General features: G+C 32.2%; 3 protein-coding genes across 3 annotated transcripts; 1 reads left to right on the top strand and 2 right to left on the bottom strand.

Moving 5' to 3' along the window:
• Positions 1-1,759: 1,759 nt before the first annotated feature.
• Positions 1,760-5,290, bottom strand: LOC149478901 (peptidoglycan-recognition protein LB-like). Its single transcript, XM_089708794.1, has 4 exons — positions 5,152-5,290; positions 2,940-3,150; positions 2,594-2,712; positions 1,760-2,024 (listed from the first exon to the last, which is right to left on the bottom strand). Exons 1-4 carry the CDS (start codon positions 5,228-5,230, stop codon positions 1,831-1,833), a joined length of 603 nt encoding a protein of 200 aa, XP_089564920.1. The 5' UTR covers positions 5,231-5,290; the 3' UTR covers positions 1,760-1,830.
• Positions 5,291-9,513: 4,223 nt separating this feature from the next.
• On the bottom strand, positions 9,514-10,164 carry LOC149478900 (uncharacterized). The gene is made up of 2 exons (XM_089708605.1): positions 9,816-10,164; positions 9,514-9,693 (listed from the first exon to the last, which is right to left on the bottom strand). The coding sequence occupies exons 1-2, from the start codon at positions 10,113-10,115 to the stop codon at positions 9,577-9,579; spliced, it is 417 nt and encodes a 138-aa protein (XP_089564731.1). The 5' UTR covers positions 10,116-10,164; the 3' UTR covers positions 9,514-9,576.
• A 3,200-nt stretch (positions 10,165-13,364) lies between these two features.
• LOC149478899 (peptidoglycan-recognition protein LB-like) lies at positions 13,365-15,651 on the top strand. Its single transcript, XM_089708374.1, has 4 exons — positions 13,365-13,494; positions 14,192-14,402; positions 14,675-14,793; positions 15,374-15,651. Exons 1-4 carry the CDS (start codon positions 13,407-13,409, stop codon positions 15,556-15,558), a joined length of 603 nt encoding a protein of 200 aa, XP_089564500.1. The 5' UTR covers positions 13,365-13,406; the 3' UTR covers positions 15,559-15,651.
• Positions 15,652-19,027: the final 3,376 nt, after the last annotated feature.

The following is a 19,027-nucleotide window of genomic DNA, read 5'->3' as shown; positions in this document are numbered from 1 at the left end:
TATTTGTTATATGATGTTATTATCAAGGTTTAATATCAATAATGTACGTTTTTTTACCACTATTTGTGACTCTATGAGCAAGTAGGTAGGTACACGTAATGTAGAGTTGCTTTCATCATCATCAGTCCATATATTTTGTCCTCATCTTCTGGAGTCTTCCTTAACGGGTTTAGCCATACTTCAACACAGTATTATGACTAACTCTTTTTTTGATTCTGAAAGATTTCCTTGCAATATTTTCAATTCCAAATTGGAACAATATTGGTGTTAATTGTAGGGACGTAACTAGCTGAATTAAACTACTTAAATTATAATTATTTCCGTAAGTAGATACTTGTTTGCTCTCTCAAACCCCGACTTTTTACTGATGTCGAACCTTGAAAGTTACTACATTAGCACACAACTCTATTTGGTATGCTAAAAATTGCACACAGAAGTTACAGATAGACATTTAATAAAAAAAAAACCTTTTAAAGCGAAAACATGGTGGAAATACTTAGTTACCTACTTAATAATTACTGAAATTACAGTATTTATCTACCTAGTTATTTTCTTGAAATTTTCAGGAAATTCCGTCCCGCGTATATATTTATTAGAGATACATAATTAACTAAAAACTGTGAATTCTTTGAGGCTGTGAGCTAAATTACGAATAGGTGATGATACACACAAAAAGAGATAATACTGCCCTGTTCTCTATGAAACTATGAGAGTATTTTTCAGGAAAAATAGCACAAATCTCTATGTGTGTTGCTAAAATAGAGTTTGCTGTTTGTTAGTAAACGAGTTTAAACAAAGCATCTTTTTTTCAAAAAGTCGAAATTTACTTGCAGAATTCTACTCAAATTACAGTCTTTATTTAGTTAATTTAGTTGATTATATTGGATCTATTTTCAAAGGTACTATGTTAATAGGCATCTCTAGGTACTTTTAAAATCCATATAATATTACCTACTAATATTATAAATGCGAAAGTAACTCTGTCTGTCTGTCTGTTACTCAATCACGCTTTAACTACTGAACCACTTTGCATGAAATTTGGTATAGAGATATTTTGATACCCGAGAAAGGACATAGGATAGGTTTTATCCCGGAAATCCTACGGAAACGGGTTTCTCTTTGAAAACGCGGGCGAAGCCGCGGGCGGAAAGCTAGTGATCTATAATTCAACTAATAGCTAATAATATCATCTTATTATGTAGCATTTATTAGCGAGATAAATAAGTTCGTGATTAAAATCACGTGGAAGTGTTTTAGGTTCACTCCCGAAGAAGCAAATGTTACTAGAGCCTTGTAAATCCATACTAATATAATATTATAAATGTGAAAGTAACTCTGTCAGTCTGTCTGTTACTCATTCACGCCTTAACTACTGAACCAATTTGCATGAAATTTGGTATAGAGATATTTTGATATCCATGAAAGGACGTAGGCTACTTTTTATCCAAGGAAATAGGATAGGTTTTATCCCGGAAATCCCACGGGAACGGGAATTATGCGGGTTTTTCTTTCACTGCGCGGGCGAAGCTGCGGGTGGAAAGCTAGTATAAAATAATGTCAATGTTGCTTCCGCTACAGGTATGTATAAATATTTGTAGGTAGGTATATCATGTGTATTTGATTTGCTGGCTTTAGAGCAATATCTGAATACCCATTTCAAAACATTTTATAAAGACATAAAATGAGGGATGACTATTGGTATGAAATAAAACATACGGTGAAAAAAAACAATAATAAAAACCTTTATTAACTTTACACAAGCAATTTAAATTATTTTAAATAAAAAATAAGTTATGTTTCACATGGCTATTAAAATAATCTATCATTTTGTTAAATTACACTAAATTTATTAGAAAAATGATCCCATTTAGATATAATATTGAAAAGTGCAGTTCCAGGGCATTCGGTGGCCATCACTTGTTTGTGTCCCACTAGCTTATAGTCTGGTTTTATGTAACCTTGTTCTATTCCAGTTTCAATGAGAGATTTCGTCGCTTCCAACATATCTTTTGGTGGTTGATTTACTGAAAATAAAATTAATATTTAGTTATAATTATACACCAAGTATACACCATTAAGATATTGCAATAAATCTTTACTTCGTAAGCCGGCTCTAAGGTGATTTTGTTGAAGATATTTGTGCAATTTCAGTATAGTTTCGATTGAATAAAAAAATAAATTGTAGCTTTATAGTTAATACACTTTACGTCATATTCTTGTAATTTCTATTTTGGAATAGATAGCCTTGAAAAATGCGCCGAAATAACAATAAAATTGACCTGCAATTAGATTTAAATGCTCGTGTAACAGGTCATTCGCATATTTTACCTGTCGGCTGTCGCTGTGCGGAGGACTTTTCCTCTTCCTATATAAACTTCCTGATACAATGTAGTTTTTTGTGGTTTTAGAAAATGTGGGATTTTATTGCAATTTAATTACGAATTTAGTTTTACTACCTAGAGTCTAACTCTAACTGATCAACGTGATTGCTGGTTTATCTATCTTCATTTTATTTTATTTTTATTTTATATTTTTGGATAGATAAATTAGCTATGAGGTTTAATATTATTTAGGAAGTAATAAATAATCTTACCCCTCCAATCTCCAATAAGGCAGATGCCAATACTGACGCCATTCGCTGGCCCCGCATGAATACCCTTTACCTCCCAGCCTCTTCCTTCATAAACATCGCCACTGTTACCCACACAAAAACTGTAAGAGAAATCAGTTTTTAATTTATGATACCTACAAATATTTAAAAACTTTTCTATATTAGAGATGGGAAAAAGCAACTAACCATACAGAAGACTTTGCTATGAAACATTTGGCAGCATATTAATATTTACAGAACGCCGATATAAAAAATAGAAGAACGAAGAACGAACGAAGATTACATAATATGACTATCCAAAAAAGTAACAATTTATAATTAAACTTACTTGTAGCCAATATCACCCCAATCAAGGCTTTGATGGTACGCTTGCATGGATTTCATAGCCTGTATGCATTCTTGATGTGTGGTGCAGGCGTCCGGTTTATATGTATGGTGAATCACCACATTTGGGACTGGTGTCACGAGAGGAGTGACGTATGATGCTGGAAGGGCTTCCCAATCTGTTCTGGTGTAGTATTTGTAACGTTGCTGACAACCTATGATAAAATTTTATTTGGCTTTGGTTTTATTATTGTTTTTTAATAATTGCTTACGGACGTTAATTCAAATTGAATAATAGAGATGTAGAGAATATGGGAATGATGATAAACAATCATGTTTTCCAATGAAAATCTATTTCCTTCATACAAATTTGAATGTGTTCGTTGTCGATTTCCTTTCGTTTAAAACCTTATTTTATCAAGTTGACTTTTAGCTGGTATCTACTATTTTAACATCGGATACATATTTTGTATTATCGTCTTATGCGAATCGTTTTATAGTCTCTCTAATTGCGCGTTTAACTTAACTTAGGATTTAACAATGAGTAAGGGTAGAAATATTTTTAGTAGTAGTAAAACTTAAAACAAACATATTTCGAGGACATCAGGATTGAATATTATAATAAAATAGTTTTAGGACTAACAAAAATAGTAAAAAATATAGAACAAATAATCTACTGAATGAATAAACAAATTGACTGTTATTATCTTGTATACTATGTAATTGATAGAGTAATTGATGTTGTTATAGCACAGGTCAACCGTAACACAAACGTTTTGGATAAGAATTCATTATTATGAATGTGTTAAATAATATTTACTTCATTCTTTATATTTAAAATATATCGTAATAATTTCGTATTAAGTATACAATTTATACACTCAGTATTCTACAAGAGACGAGAAACTGTACCAATTTATTAAGAGACAAGTGATACCTACTTCACACAAAAGATACAATAAGCTTGTGATTATAAAAGATTTCACTTTACAATTAATTTGAAATATTATGGGACAACTATAAGCAAATAAATCTGAATATAGGTAATATCTTTTAACCAGAATTAAAATAAATAAATAATGACATTTAACATTATTTTTAATCATGTAGGTAAATGACAGCATAATACTGCCCACCAGAGACTAAAGAGCAGTAACAGCCCTTTTGTGATTTTTCGTTTTATTAGTGATTCTGAAAGCGGGTTTCTTAAGCTTTCTATTGAATTAACTTACTTATTTCTAAGACTATAAGAATGGTTTTTATTTAACAGTTTTCACTTACTGCAAACGAAAAAAATTAACAATTTGGCGTGATTTCCCAACTAAAATACAGTATAAATTATACTGCAGATTAAATTTTAAGGTTTCATAACTAAAATGCAGTAAGCAATATAATTTTACAGTTCTTTAGATAGTTTTATATTTCTGGAAAAAAATTAAAAAAAAAAATTAATACGCAGTAAAATTTACCGCCATACAAGCTATTTTTACTGCAAATTAAGAAAATACAATTTATTGTCACGAACTCCCAACTAAAATGCAGTAAAATCAAAGCTTGTCGCATTTTAGTTGTGAATACTTAACATTCTTTTATCATTATAAACTGACTAACACGCAGTAAAATACAGCATTACTGCAGATTAGTTTGGATAGCATAATGACACAGATATGATTATTCCTAGCTAAAGTGCAGTTAATGTTTTAAATACTGCAACTGTGAACTAGCTATTTTTCTTACTGCACTAGTAAATTGAACACTTTTTTCTTAAAAAACTAACTAAAATGCAGTATTTTTTTGACCTTACTGCATGTTAGTTGGGTTTCTTGACAAAATAACTGATCCAAACGCAGTAATAGGGCTTTTTGCTGCATTTTACTAAGTTTAAAATGGTATTTTTTACAAAAAAGGCTATGCAGTAATAGGCACCAAAAAGAATAAATGGCCATAATAAATTCAGTTATTAAGATATATTTTTTTTTATTGCTTTAACGTGTGAACCTATGCCTTTACAACCTTTCTGCATTCAAATTTTTTTGCTTATCATTCTGTTGATTTTTTAAAATCAATTCTTAACTTTAAATGCGTTTTACTCGAAATCGTGATTTTGCTGTTACTGCACTTTAGTGTATGGTGGGCAGAATAGTTTTTCATAAACCTTAAATTTTTTGAAAATAATCGAAATAATACGCATGCATTGAATGATTTCAGCTACTTACTATTTAACTTTGGGAATCCGTGAATTCGACACACTTGTAGTACTACAATTAAGATAAAAGTATTGAACAACATCGTCATTTTGATATATTATAGTAAATTACTACAAATAAATTACACTAATTTACAAATTGACGTTGTTTAATTATTAGTAGTTGTAACCGTACTAAAATAGATTTAGCAGATTTTACGCTTATATTGAGTGTAAGTACTGTGACGGTTCTTTCCCATGAAATAAACAACATTGTTTATTATTTACTGGACACTATGTATGCTTAAGGGCTGACTATGTCGAGAGTGCATTGTACTTTTCTTACATTTTTCGTATTAGGTATACATTTCCGTTATTAGATATAATTATGCGTCGCGTATAGAATATTCTTATATTATGAAACAATGGCTTTTTCAATTCCTGAGTATTTTCTTGTATAAATAAGTTTATGAAAAACTATATGGCAGATTGCTGAAAAGTCTTACGGAATTCACTTACAATACCTATTTTTATTATCGGTTCATAACATGGCAATTGGTAACTTACACTTTTAGGGATTAGAAATTTGGCGATGTAAAACTTGGATCATTTTATTAACCCTTTATCAGAGTAGGAGAGTGTGAGAATTAGGTGCCTAGGATATTAACAAACACCCAGTCGCATCGAATATAAATATGATGAGATGCCTATGCGATCCATTTAGATACAACAGGTGCAGTCGTAATAAAGAGAAGCAATGCTGAATATTCCTGATTCTCAATATTGAAAACGGTAGACAAAGAGAGCTCAAAAAATTTATTTGTAACTGTTGCCCATAAATCGTTTTTCTTGATAATATTATGTTTTTATACGAAGTACCTCCTCAGCTATAATACGTAGATAATAATTTTGTAATGTGAAATGTGTACTGATATTTAAACATGTCAATTATTTTTATTTGCTGCCCATACAACTATTATAGGTAGTATATCCCTTAATTACTCGCGTCCATTTAGTTACACTTACGCTCGCGTGGGGTATATTTAACCCCAATTTTAAAGGTACAATAAAACATATTTTTAATGACATACTTTTATTTTTATTATAAAAATTAGAAAGAGACAACATTGTTCTAAATTATAATACTATCTTTAATCAATATAAATATAATAAACTTTTAAAGATGAAACTTTAAATTTAGGACCTTTTTATTCAATACATTTATCACATATCATAGTAAAATGGTCGTGACAAACTTGCTGGTGGGATTTGGCACACATAAATCGTATTTTTTTATCCTTTGACCTTGGACAGATATGACACCTTTTATAAGTTGTCGATGGACCACCTCTGGAAGTGGGGCTAGGATCCTGAACTTGAGCATTTTTTTAGCCGTTTTTGTATAGCCCTAGGCAGTGTGGTAAATATAACCATAGGCCATATTTTTGTTCGTCTACCGACGTTATAGTTAGCACACATTTGGTTGAGTTGTGGTCACTCTGGATCACGTCCTTCTCTACCTCATCTTCATCGGAACTATCTATGATGCTTTCTTCGTCGTGTTCCAAACGCTCAACAATCTGGTAGTCAGAAAGACGCTTACTTGCCATTTTAGGCGTTCTAACCTAAAACAAATAAACATAAAACAAAGATAGGTAAAAAAACGAACCATTTAGTATGTACTGCACATTATAAAATAAAAATACACATACTCACTCGTCCAAAAAAGTTGCACGAATACTCGCGTGGGGCAATATATACCCCAGACGCGATCTCCTGGCACAACCACACGACATAGAGCAGCGCTCGCGAGTGATTCACGGCAGGGGAAGATATTTAGGCAGCTACTAAGAAAGGCACGCAGGTAGCTTTAAAAATGGCGGAGATAGGACGCTTTAAATACGCCGTGGGGTTAGATATACCCCACGCGAGTAATTAAGGGATATAGATATATTATATATATATTTATAATGCTCAACGATGAATATGTACCTACGTACATGTACGTGTATCCTATCAATAATAATACGACGATTCATGGCAGAGCCTCAATAGAATTTAGGTATACCTATTGTTAAAAAAATGCTGCCTCTTTGGATTGGTTTTAAATAAAGTTCCAGGATCGAAATCACGAATTTGAATAGATTTAAAGATTTTAATGCATAGCGCATTGAAGGCACGGATGTAGATCAGATAATAGAACACGGTTACAAGCCATCTTCTTGAATTTCTGGACGTGAACAATATAAGAGAGTAACAATACAGAGAACGCTTATTAACCAGATCCACTTCATTTTTAGTGTGATTATAAAAAGATATTATTTCCGGTTTCAATTTATCTCCAGTACAGGCATCAACTGCTGTTTCTCTACATGGGTTGCTTTAATATCTGAACTTGACTAGTCGCCACCAAGATCATCACAGCAATAGCCTTCGGCCAACCAAGCCTCGATCAGTCTCTTTCGTCTGTTGTCCATAATTATCTAAATAATAACTCTGTTTTACCAAATATAAATAAACACATTATAAAATTAATAATTTATAAGTATGTAACATTATTTTTAAAATCACAATATAATATTTGTAAAAAATAAATGAAACAGTCACAACAAAAAACGTCATTGGTCGCGCGGCATACCTACGTAGACCGCGAATTTTGTAGAGCTCCTGTTGCACCGAGTGCATGCGGCAATTATTCAACTTAGAGTTCACGAAGGATGAAATAACTGGTTACTGGAGCTATTAGATTTTTAGAAATTTGCAATTTTGTATCACTGGATTACACGTGTAGACTGTAGACCACGCGACTACTGTAGGGTTAATAGTACAGGTACTACTACTTACCTATCTGCTTGTGAATATTTGCTCATGACCTACGTGACGTTTTTTACGATATATAATAATAATCAAGCTAATTTCATTATGATTGGTGACATCGATACAATCACAGTAGATTAAATTATATAATACACACCTGAAAGTTAAATGCGATCATAATCGAACAATATTGAAAATGATTATCTTATAACAAAAACATACTTATGAATATATACTAAATATTTAACTATAGACGAAATTAATTACCTACAAATATTATCTATGGTTTTTATATTTAGGTAATAGACACTTTTATAAAACTTATATTATAAAAGTGTCTATTTAGGATTCTAATTGTTATATGACTCATTATTTACTAATGTTTGATATATTTTTACAATCAAAATCATCAAATCATTAACAGGGGTTTCCAAAAAACCGGTTTTTAGGACGTCTTAAAAAACTTGACATTCTTTATTCATAATATGAGAATTTAAACATTGATGTTTGGTGAGTTCTAATGGATGATTGAGTAATTTTTATAAAGCCAGCCCAAATCAATCCCTTATATAAGTACCTACCTATATAACCTTTTATTTTAGAATTTGGTTTTCTAATTTTCTGATTTATATGATAGCGAGATCATCTTTTTTACTATGTATAAGAATCGGTAAACTTGGCACACTATTATTAGAGCAAATTAAGTTTATGCCATTAGACAAACATGAAGGATTGCATTTTATTTTTTCACATAAACAGTAGGTATAAAGTATATATATCGTACATAGTTTGACCAATTTCACATAATATTTCCCTTGTTTCCGTTACCTGCAACGCTTCAACGCGCTAGGTGAGCTTCTTGTGCCCTATTAGACGAGACTTTATCCTTTTTTTTTGTACGATGAAACTAATGTCTATCCAAAAAAAAATGTTGTGTGGTTTTATGAAACCACGGTAAAAGTGAACCTTAGGCACAAAATTATCGTATTTGTACGATAATTATCGTACGGTTCGACCATCACGCGACATGCGCTACACAGACCAAAAAGTTTGAGACGATGTAATAAAAGTTTCACTTTAAAATAAACAAATATTCGTTAAATGACTTCGAAAGGATATCAAAAACGTCATTATTACAAAATGGCGACTTCAACCGTACCTAAGTTAACGGCAAAGATACGCAAACAGTATAAGATCACCTAAAATTCTTTTAAATCACTCATTTTCCAAACACCTGAAAAACGTTCCCAGTAGGTAATCCCATGAATTTAAACAATTGACAGTACCTACTATGTGTTTTTGTGTTATCTTAATATTATCGTCTTGAGTACATTTCGATGATTATCTGATTTTATAAGTAATAGTGACGTAGAACGGGGAAGAACCTTGTAAAAAGTGACGTAATTAAACATATCGCGATATAAATTACCTTTCACTGATAAACAGATTAATACCTAAAATGTAATATATTCATTCACTTTTGAATGGATTTTGGTACATCCATTCAAAAGTGAATGAATTTTTGGGATTAGAGTCTGTGTGTTAGTAGAGTCTTTATTCGTAACACATTAACAATTCCGTGTTAAGGCTAAATTAGCCTCGAAAAAACATGGTGTGCTCAGTAGATCGAGACAGTACTTCAAGCCGGCCCACCGACTTCAGCTGTACAAGGCTCAGGTGCGACCGCATATGGAGTACTGTTCTCATCTCTCACAGTATCAACTCCTTCCTCTTGACCGCATCCAACGTCGAGCAGCTCGAATTGTCTTCCGATAGTTAGGCTCGATTCTCTGTCAGTGCGAAGAGACGTTGCGTCTCTCTGTATACTGTGCAGAATCTACTATGGGGAGTGCTCTGAGGAATTGTTCCATTTATTACCAGCCAGTCAGTTCCACCACACGCCGTAAAAGCTAGTTCCATCCGCATCATCTGGATGGTTGGCGCTCCACCACTGTCCGCTTCACCCGCAACTTCCTTCCGCGTACGGTGAAACTGTGGAACGATTTGCCACCTGCGGTATTCCCGAACAACTACGACATTGGGGCCTTCAAAAGAGCTTATTTGTCCATACAAGGCCGGCAAAGCACCTGCAACACTTTTAGTGTTACAAGTGTATATGGGCGGTGGTGACCACTTAACATCAGCTGGCCCCACCTGCCCCTTTGCTTGCTCTGACATAAAAAAAAACCGTGTTATCGCAGCGCAGATTTTTTGTGAAAATTTGATATGGAATGGAATTAAAACCACTCAACTACATATACACATGCAGTCCTTTTTCCATTAACAATATTTCATTTCTCACCGGGAAAGTGTTACTATTAACAAATTTTCATTTGAAACAAGAAGGCGTATCGACGAGATGAAAAACGGTCACAAATTGATCAACTACGCAATTGAAAAATAACTCCTAGTCAAGCTTAGAAGACGTACCTATATTGTTAGTGGTCTTAACTAAAAACCAATTAGTTACTAGTTATTAAAATATGTGTTTTTATAATATACGACACAATAATCTTGTTTCAATTTGTTGCATGGGCATGTTTGTTGACCGCAAAGTATCACATTTGGATATTTTAAAAATGTTCATGTAAAGATTCCATTTATATCTTAAATGAAATATAATTTAATTTCAGTGATTTGATATCTTACTCGATATGTCGCTTCATAATGGGAGCGTTGAGGTAGTACTCTATCCTCTACTTGAGGTAGTACTCTACCCTCGCCTTACAAAAAATTATTTATTCAATTAGACTTCTTTTAGAAGCACTTTTGAAACGTCGTTACATATTTTTAACATTTACCATCGATTCGGAAAGCAGTATCTACGGAGAAGAACCGGCAAGAAACTCCATAGTTGCTCTTTTTAATATTGTCAGTTTTACAATTGCACGCCTCATAAGCGAAGCGTTGAGGTGGGTACTACTGTCACTTCGCGCAAAACATCTGATTTTTCAAACTTAAAATGTCTTTATGTATCATACATTGCACTTGTAAGATAATACATACACACACATATTAAGAAAAAACACTATTTTTAACGTTCATGATATTTTTGATGTCATTTTTGTTATTTAAACTAGTTAAAAAACAGTTTAAAAAAGTTCTGTCTTGGGCGTCCGTGTGTCCTGTATGTGCGGATCCTTTTTCTTGTTAACACGATAGCGACCGAAATACTTTACTAATCGAGTCTTTTTTTTTCTCTTACGCTTGAGTATGCTCAGGAATAGAACCCTTTCATTTTTCAGGGTCTGATTCGATGTGGTTTAATTGTTATTAAATAAACAAAAATAATAATTAATAAATATTTATTAAAATAATTTGGAAAATCCAAAAGTGCACGCCTCATAATTTTTTTTTTAATAAATATTTATCAATTATTATTTTTGTTTATTTAATAACAATTAAACCACATCGAATCAGACCCTGAAAAATGAAAGGGTTCTATTCCTGAGCATACTCAAGCGTAAGAGAAAAAAAAAGACTCGATTAGTAAAGTATTTCGGTCGCTATCGTGTTAACAAGAAAAAGGATCCGCACATACAGACACACGGACGTCCAAGACAGAACTTTTTTAAACTGTTTTTTAACTAGTTTAAATAACAAAAATGACATCAAAAATATCATGAACGTTAAAAATAGTGTTTTTTCTTAATATGTGTGTGTATGTATTATCTTACAAGTGCAATGTATGATACATAAAGACATTTTAAGTTTGAAAAATCAGATGTTTTGCGCGAAGTGACAGTAGTACCCACCTCAACGCTTCGCTTATGAGGCGTGCAAAAAAATTATGAGGCGTGCACTTTTGGATTTTCCAAATTATTTAATTTTACAACAACAAAATACATATTATATGTAACATCATAATTATATAATCGTAATATGCCAAAGAACTTATTTTCGAAAACCACGGTCTAGGTCAATATAGTTTAATTTTAATTAACAAAAACTTAAATCCACTTCTCGATTGTATTTAACTAAACTATTTAATTATGTGAAAAAGACTCGTTTACAATACTTGCGTAAGTACCTTTATGTTCTTTTTCTGGATGGAGAATGGTGTAAAAGATTCAAAAGTTTTTTCATCTTTTTATTATTTCTTATTTTTTTAACAATTTTCAATTCAAAGCAAGATTATTCTATTGGATACGCAAAGCTTTTTATTGAGATTATTTACCAAAAATTGATTAAATTACCTTTGACCATCTAAATTATATTTTTTTAATACGACCAACACATTGAAGCTTAAAGAATGGTCCAATAGTTTATAGCACAAATTAGACGTCATTAAGACTGATATTATATATAGCAGGGGGAGTCTAGCAATTTTCGGCACGATGGCCAGCTCGTACCGCTCGCATGGTCCTACCAGATACCACAGAATCCCGCGCGCCGTGATAATATTATTTAATAGCATGTAAATCATGTAAATGCCATACTGTTTTGTACGATGCGTGGCAGCACCGAAAGCTCGAATCCTTTTCCTCACCTATTCTATCCCAGTCCTTTGTATTACACCTATTATATTTTTTTCATTATTTATTATTTCCTATTTCTATTCTATTTCCTCTTAAAATCCGGCAGAATAAATAAATAAATATAATACTATATCAATTTAAATCCTATAAATTTGCTGAATGTTGAAGCCCTTAACGAATAAGTAGATCGCAGGCATATCGCAGGTCAGAAGAACATATCTTTGCAGGATCACGGTACATTCCCGAGAACTAATTTACCATCAGCTATTAGGTATAAAGAGCTCGTTACGCAAAAACAAATAATGACTCATTAATATGATGTATTGTATCTTCGCCAAATCTCGGTAAGAACCGATTGAACTTCTTATCAAATCATTAACATTTAGGTACATTATAATATATAAACTCGTTAAAAAGTACACTAGCTATCAGACTGTGGATGATAAACAGCTTTTCCAAACGGTAAGTTGGTATATTTATTTATTATTTTGGCTCGTTCTATCACCGCTTTGCATATTATCATAAAAAGCATCGGTAGATTTATTCTGCAAGTAATATGGAAATTAAAAAAAAAATGAATAATTTTATAATAAATTTAAATTGACAAAATAAATGAAAATATATTACCTATTATTTTCATCTAAGATCGATTATTTATCGCTTGTGTAAGTATATTTATAAAACCCAGTCAATATTTTACCTGCAACATACATTTATCGGGGATATTTTTAAATGTTATATCTAAAACCGGTTAACCATTAGAAGGTATCCAAAATATTCCATTTCGGACAATGAACGCCTTAGCTGTAATAATCAAGGTATTTGTCAAAATTAAAAAGGTGAGATATTATTATCATCTTATCAACTTGTTAATATGCTTGTTTTGCGCAGCGATTGAGTCGATAGCACTGATATATCTAGATACCACTTAAAAGCTAATGATATGTATTGCATTGTGTTTTGATTAATGTTATTCGATTTTTAAGGTACAATGGCATTCTACGTAGTTCTTGTGTTGATCAGTTTGGCAGTTTCCACACAAAGTTTGCCGCCCAGAATAATTGCATCGAAGGAATTGAGTACGTATCGATTTTTTATTAAATTCATTATGTTAAAAGATGTTACCATTTCTTAAAAGTGATCAAAAGATAATTATTTCAATATTTGTATTGTATGTAAATACTTGTGTTCTCGATTCGATTATTACTTATTTTAATTCCCTTTTTCACCCTTCTTGTTCTGTGCCTTAAAATCAACGCTTCTTTTCGCGTTTCAGTCTTTTTCAAATTTATAGACTGCTTATTATTTACATAACAAATTATAATATTATATTAACATGTGCGTATTTATTTAAAACTTAATAGAAAAAAAGAAATATTTTAAAATAAAACATTAAATCGACTTCAAAACCAGAAAGTAAAATATATTAACATAGTAATTATTATAAGCACCCTGTTATCTTTTTGAAATCCGTGCAAGCGAACTCACATTATAGGTAGCAGATAGATACATACAAGTATGTAATAGATACATACATTACAGGTATGCGAATTATGTACAAGTTATAGTTGTACATAATTCGCATACCTTCTACCGAATTGAAACTCCAAACGCAAACCTTTTTTATTTGTTTACTTAGGTATGATGTTAGCATCATAACTCACACATACCTATGAACAGATAGATTTTGATTCCACTTCTGGTTCGGTTTGCCATGCAGTTTCCAACGGTCACGCGACATCAGGAAACCTAACAATGTACTTATATATTCTGCAGGATGCTACACATTCCCGTTCGTAAGCCGTGAAGAGTGGAATGCCAGACCTCCAACAGTCATTAACACACAGAACCTCCCCGTGCCCTTGGTTGTCATCCACCACACGTACATCCCTGGCGCTTGCTACAGTAGAGCTGAATGTTCGAGATCCATGCAATCCATGCAGAATACTCATATGATTACCAACGGCTGGGGTGATATTGGATATAAGTAAGAATGGTTGTTGTTCATGCACGTTTGATTTATTTTGTTAAGAATAACTTATAAATATTTTTTCCATATTAAGGAAATGGAATACATAAAAAATTTCGCATATCCTAAGTCCTAACCTTATCTTTTACACTACGAAATATACCTAGATTTGGGATTAGCCTAAAATAGCAGAGAAGCAGCGATTGGACAATTTTTAGCCATGTTTCTATTATCTCACATTCTTCTTAAATTGGTAGAATTGTTGATTAATAAATAATCGTTTCTTCCAGTTTCGCAGTGGGCAGTGATGGAGTAGTCTACGAGGGACGCGGCTGGAACCGTGTGGGAGCGCATGCAGTCGGCTACAATGTTAACAGTGTTGGAATTGTCCTTATTGGCGATTGGGTTTGTAAGTATAGATAACTTTTCTTCATCATAAATATAAAATTCTCGTGTCACAATGTTAGTCTGCATACTCCTCCGAAACGGGTGGACCGATTCTCATGAAATTTTCTGTGCATATCGGGTAAGTCTGAGAATCGGCCAACATCTATTTTTCATATGTACCACGGGCGAAGCCGGGGCGGACCGCTAGTTTTTAAGTAAAAAAATAAAATGTGTCATGAATAAAGTTAATCTTGAAAGCAATCTGTTAATGCATAATACGAATTTCAGAAAAAAAAGCAAGATCGTTGGTTAACAGAAATTTGTTAAAATATTTCGAATGTCTGCAGATTGTGGTTAACAAGATTGTTAGTCATAATAAATTACCCTTTAATATAGATCAACTAGATCACCATACTTTATGCATTCGTGTGCCCATTAAAGTAACATACATTACCACTGATATTTTTTACTAGTTGAGTTCTATAGTTTTTTAATTAACCCATTGAGCCCCAAACGGCCCGATTGGTCCACCGCACAATAGATTTTCTATTGTGTCTGTGATCCCGGGGCCTGAGTAAAATTAAATCGTATTCTTCTTTCAGCGGTTGTGCCTCCTAAAATCCAACTGGACGCTGCAAAAGATCTAATTCAAGTAGGCATTGAGCTGGGTTACATCAGTCCTGACTACAAGCTGATCGGCCACAGACAAGTTAGAGCCACAGAGTGCCCCGGACAAGCGCTTTTCAATGAAATTAATAATTGGGAAAGATTCACAAACTCTATCTAAATTTATATAGTTAGTTGTTATTATATAAATATTTGTTACAGCTTTGTTATTTATTTGATACGGATTTCTTGTATTAGAGTTGTTTTTGAGAAAGATGCATTTTTATTTATGAGTATATACCTAGCACCTAATCAAACATTCGTTCTTTATTTTAGAACATAATACATTACGCTTACGTTATGTTATTTAGAATGATATTCCTTATAATTTCCTATGTACGAGACCAATGCCGCTGGATAAAATATAGAAAGCCTTTCAGATTTAAGAAAATTCACGGAGAAATTTAACAATTTTTTGCAAATCATAATTTTCAAGCATATACCTACTACTTACTTCAATAGATTTAAATTCACGTGTGTAGTATTTTTTATATGTGTAGATACCTTGTACATATTGCTATTTCTAAACTTTGTTGTTTAAAAGATAAGAAATGTCTTAACTATAATAATTATGTGGAATAGGTATGTAAAATCATGATTAGGTATATTGACCTGATTTCATCTGACCAAATGTGTACATAAAGGGACAGTCCCTAGTACTCTTACTTTACGAGAATAACAATACATCACAGTAGTTGTATTCAGAGAAATCAATTGGTATGTAGTGGTTGGGTTGACATCAACAATTTTATGTCGAAATTCATATTAATGAGGGCTTTGTAGGAAACAACGTGAGAACATGCGGTTTTCTTTATTTATACACGCGGAATTACAATAAAATGAGTAATATTTTAAAAATAATTCCTCGTATTTGGTGTGACGTTATTAAAGTAGGTACATAGTATCTACACATATTAGACAAAATAAATCAACAAGAAATTAGGCTACAGCGTATAGGAAAAAGGAAATGCAACGAATTCAGTTTATAAAATGCTTAGGATATCATTGATAGAAATCATGGCTGTTTATTATTGGTTTTATTCACAATCATGGAATAATAGTGATATAATATTTCCCTGTTTCCTTCATGTAGGTCAATTTTCAAGAAATAATACAATCATGCTATATCTGATACAGTACAATAAACCTAGTAGATACAGTAGTAAAATTGATGATTTATTGCGCATAAAAATTAAATTAAATTATATAAAACAGTTATTTAAATTAAAAAAAAACAAATGTCGTAAAATAAATATAAGTAGGCTATTTAGTAGTGTATGAAAATACAGAAAAAATATCGTAGTATTGTCTAGTTACTACACCTACCTTGTAGGTACAAGAGGAAGAGACTTAATTCACGACAATGACGACGAGTTCATTCAAATCGTAAATAAGTAATTATGCAATACCGACACAAGCGATGCATCAATAGTTAACAACAAATGATAATTAATCATAAATCTTTCCATCGATTAGCCAGTACGTGCGATTGGCGCCCGACATCCGGCTGACACGCCTGCGCTTACGCAACTTCAAAGAACCGCTCCTTTCGATCCATTAGAGTATGAAAATTACATCCATACATTTTGCAGTGTAAAAGGCTTGATTTTTCTCTTTTATATAGTGCAGCCACCAAATCAACAAAAGAAAAACGTTACAATGAAAACCATGACGGTTTTCTTTTTTTTTGGAAACTAATTAGTTTAATATTTTATTTCTAGTTGAATTGAAATCTGTGTTGAAGATGGTAAATGATTATTTAGTAGTGTAAACTAGATTTCCTCTCGCGGCTTCGCCCGCGTTTTCAAAGAGAGACCCATGGTTCCCGTTACTGTGGGATTTCCCAGGTAAAAAGTAGCTTAGGTCTTATTCTGGGTCTTCAGCTACCTACATACCAAATTTCATTGTAATTGGTTCAGTAGTATTTGCGTGAAAGAGTAACAGACTTCCATACATCCATCCTCAAAAACTTTCGCTGCCTATTTTATAATATTACCGCTTCGCCCGCTTTGTCTAAAACCTAATAAATTATATACTAAAACCTTCCTCTTGAATCACTCTATCTATTACAAAAAACCACATAATAATCCGTTGCGTAGTTTTAAAGATTTAGCATACATAGGGACATAGGGACAGAAAAAGCGACTTTGTTTTATACTATGTAGTGATAGCACGTGATAGTAACTAGGATAGAGTACCTACTTTTCAATTTTAAAACGACCGATATTCTCAATCTGTAGCTTATTGTAATACATTAATTGTATGAAAATATAAGTTAAAAAAAAATAATAACTACTTATAACTTGATTATAATAGGTAGGTGTTTGGCTATAATTTTTTATAATAATGTTTTTCCGCGGCGACACGAGTAAAGTTCATAGAGTGAAGTCTATGGTGAAGTCCCGCGAATAGCAGATGCTATTAATTATTGCTCAATTTATCAATAAAAGCGTAGGTAGGTAAATAAATAATAGCTCTTCTACGATATCATTTAACAAACACGGTGACGAGGTAAAAATAACACGAAATAAGTAGGTATATTAACAAAATCATGTAAATTATTTGATGGGACCAAATAATTTTAAGTTAAAACATACTGTAGAGCGTTTTCAATATGCTCGCGTTTGCAAACTGACGCCCCCTATTGTAAACGGCCGCGGCGTAATCAATACAATTTGCTTGCGACATATAAAAAAAAAATACATCTGACCGTCGCGTCGTGCTGACCGTCATTAGTTTGTAACAGTAATCTATCATTTTTCATGCCACAATGTTTGGCATCCACACATTTATTTTCAAATAGATCTAAGAAAATTTGCCAATATTTCGGCGTGGCGTATTTATGTTAATCTGGTTTGTTCAATATAAAGATTTTATTGTTGAGAGCCACTTATCCCCAAGGAAGTATGTTCTGTCAACGTCAGGGGCTTAGCAGGAAACAACGAAAATAGATCTTGTCCGAGAGCGTTTTTAAATAAAATGCGGACATGATCCGCCGTCACGGTCGTATATAATGTTGTTGATAATATTCATTTATCCTTCTTAATGAAATTGGCTTAACTAGTGATAGAAACGGAGGCTAATCTATTACATCATATTATTATGTTGAAATAATGAAAATTTAAATGTTACTAAGGATATACTATTTTATAAAGAATAATCATCTAATTAGGTTTTGTAATTAACAATGATGAATATTTGGCGTAATAAGAAGTTATTTGTTAAAATACTGGTAGAAATGGATATACCTACTTATAGTTTTCTGTATATTAAATGTATAGTAAACTGTTATATAGTCTCTGTATATTAAGAAAAACTGTTGACCTACTTTCATTAAGGAAAAAATTATTAAAATGACGTGGAATCTGTGCGCCGACTCTACACCACAATACAGTTATACTTAAAAAATTAAAATTTAAAATGCTTCCTATATTATAGTAATACATATTGAAATCGTAAATGTTTATCTTTTCAATACAAAACTAATATTTGGAAATACGTTTTACCGACGTATGTAACCTATGTTTTATACTTAGCATAAATCAATATACCTACATATATTACATATTTTTTGCGATATGTCTACCTAC

This window comes from Colias philodice, chromosome 21 (assembly GCF_061535455.1).
Source record: "Colias philodice isolate Cphi_HAF_F1 chromosome 21, ilColPhil1 Martin Lab GWU primary, whole genome shotgun sequence".
NCBI lineage: Eukaryota > Metazoa > Arthropoda > Insecta > Lepidoptera > Pieridae > Colias > Colias philodice.
The sequence above is the reverse complement of the archived record's forward strand: the minus strand, read 5'-3'. Positions and strand labels throughout refer to the sequence as shown.

Bases quoted from the DNA above. Each gene is read 5' to 3' on its own strand.
- LOC149478901 (XM_089708794.1), bottom strand. From the start codon at position 5,230: ATGACGATGTTGTTCAATACTTTTATCTTAATTGTAGTACTACAAGTG. The intron at 2,713-2,939 runs GTAAGTTTAATT...TTTCTCTTACAG, and splicing joins TGGGGTGATATTGGCTACAA to TTTTTGTGTGGGTAACAGTG. The intron at 2,025-2,593 runs GTAAGATTATTT...TTTTATTTTCAG, and splicing joins CCTTATTGGAGATTGGAGGG to TAAATCAACCACCAAAAGAT.
- LOC149478900 (XM_089708605.1), bottom strand. From the start codon at position 10,115: ATGTCAGAGCAAGCAAAGGGGCAGGTGGGGCCAGCTGATGTTAAGTGG. The intron at 9,694-9,815 runs GTAATAAATGGA...AGACAATTCGAG, and splicing joins GTGGTGGAACTGACTGGCTG to CTGCTCGACGTTGGATGCGG.
- LOC149478899 (XM_089708374.1), top strand. From the start codon at position 13,407: ATGGCATTCTACGTAGTTCTTGTGTTGATCAGTTTGGCAGTTTCCACA. The intron at 13,495-14,191 runs GTACGTATCGAT...TATATTCTGCAG, and splicing joins AATTGCATCGAAGGAATTGA to GATGCTACACATTCCCGTTC. The intron at 14,403-14,674 runs GTAAGAATGGTT...CGTTTCTTCCAG, and splicing joins TGGGGTGATATTGGATATAA to TTTCGCAGTGGGCAGTGATG.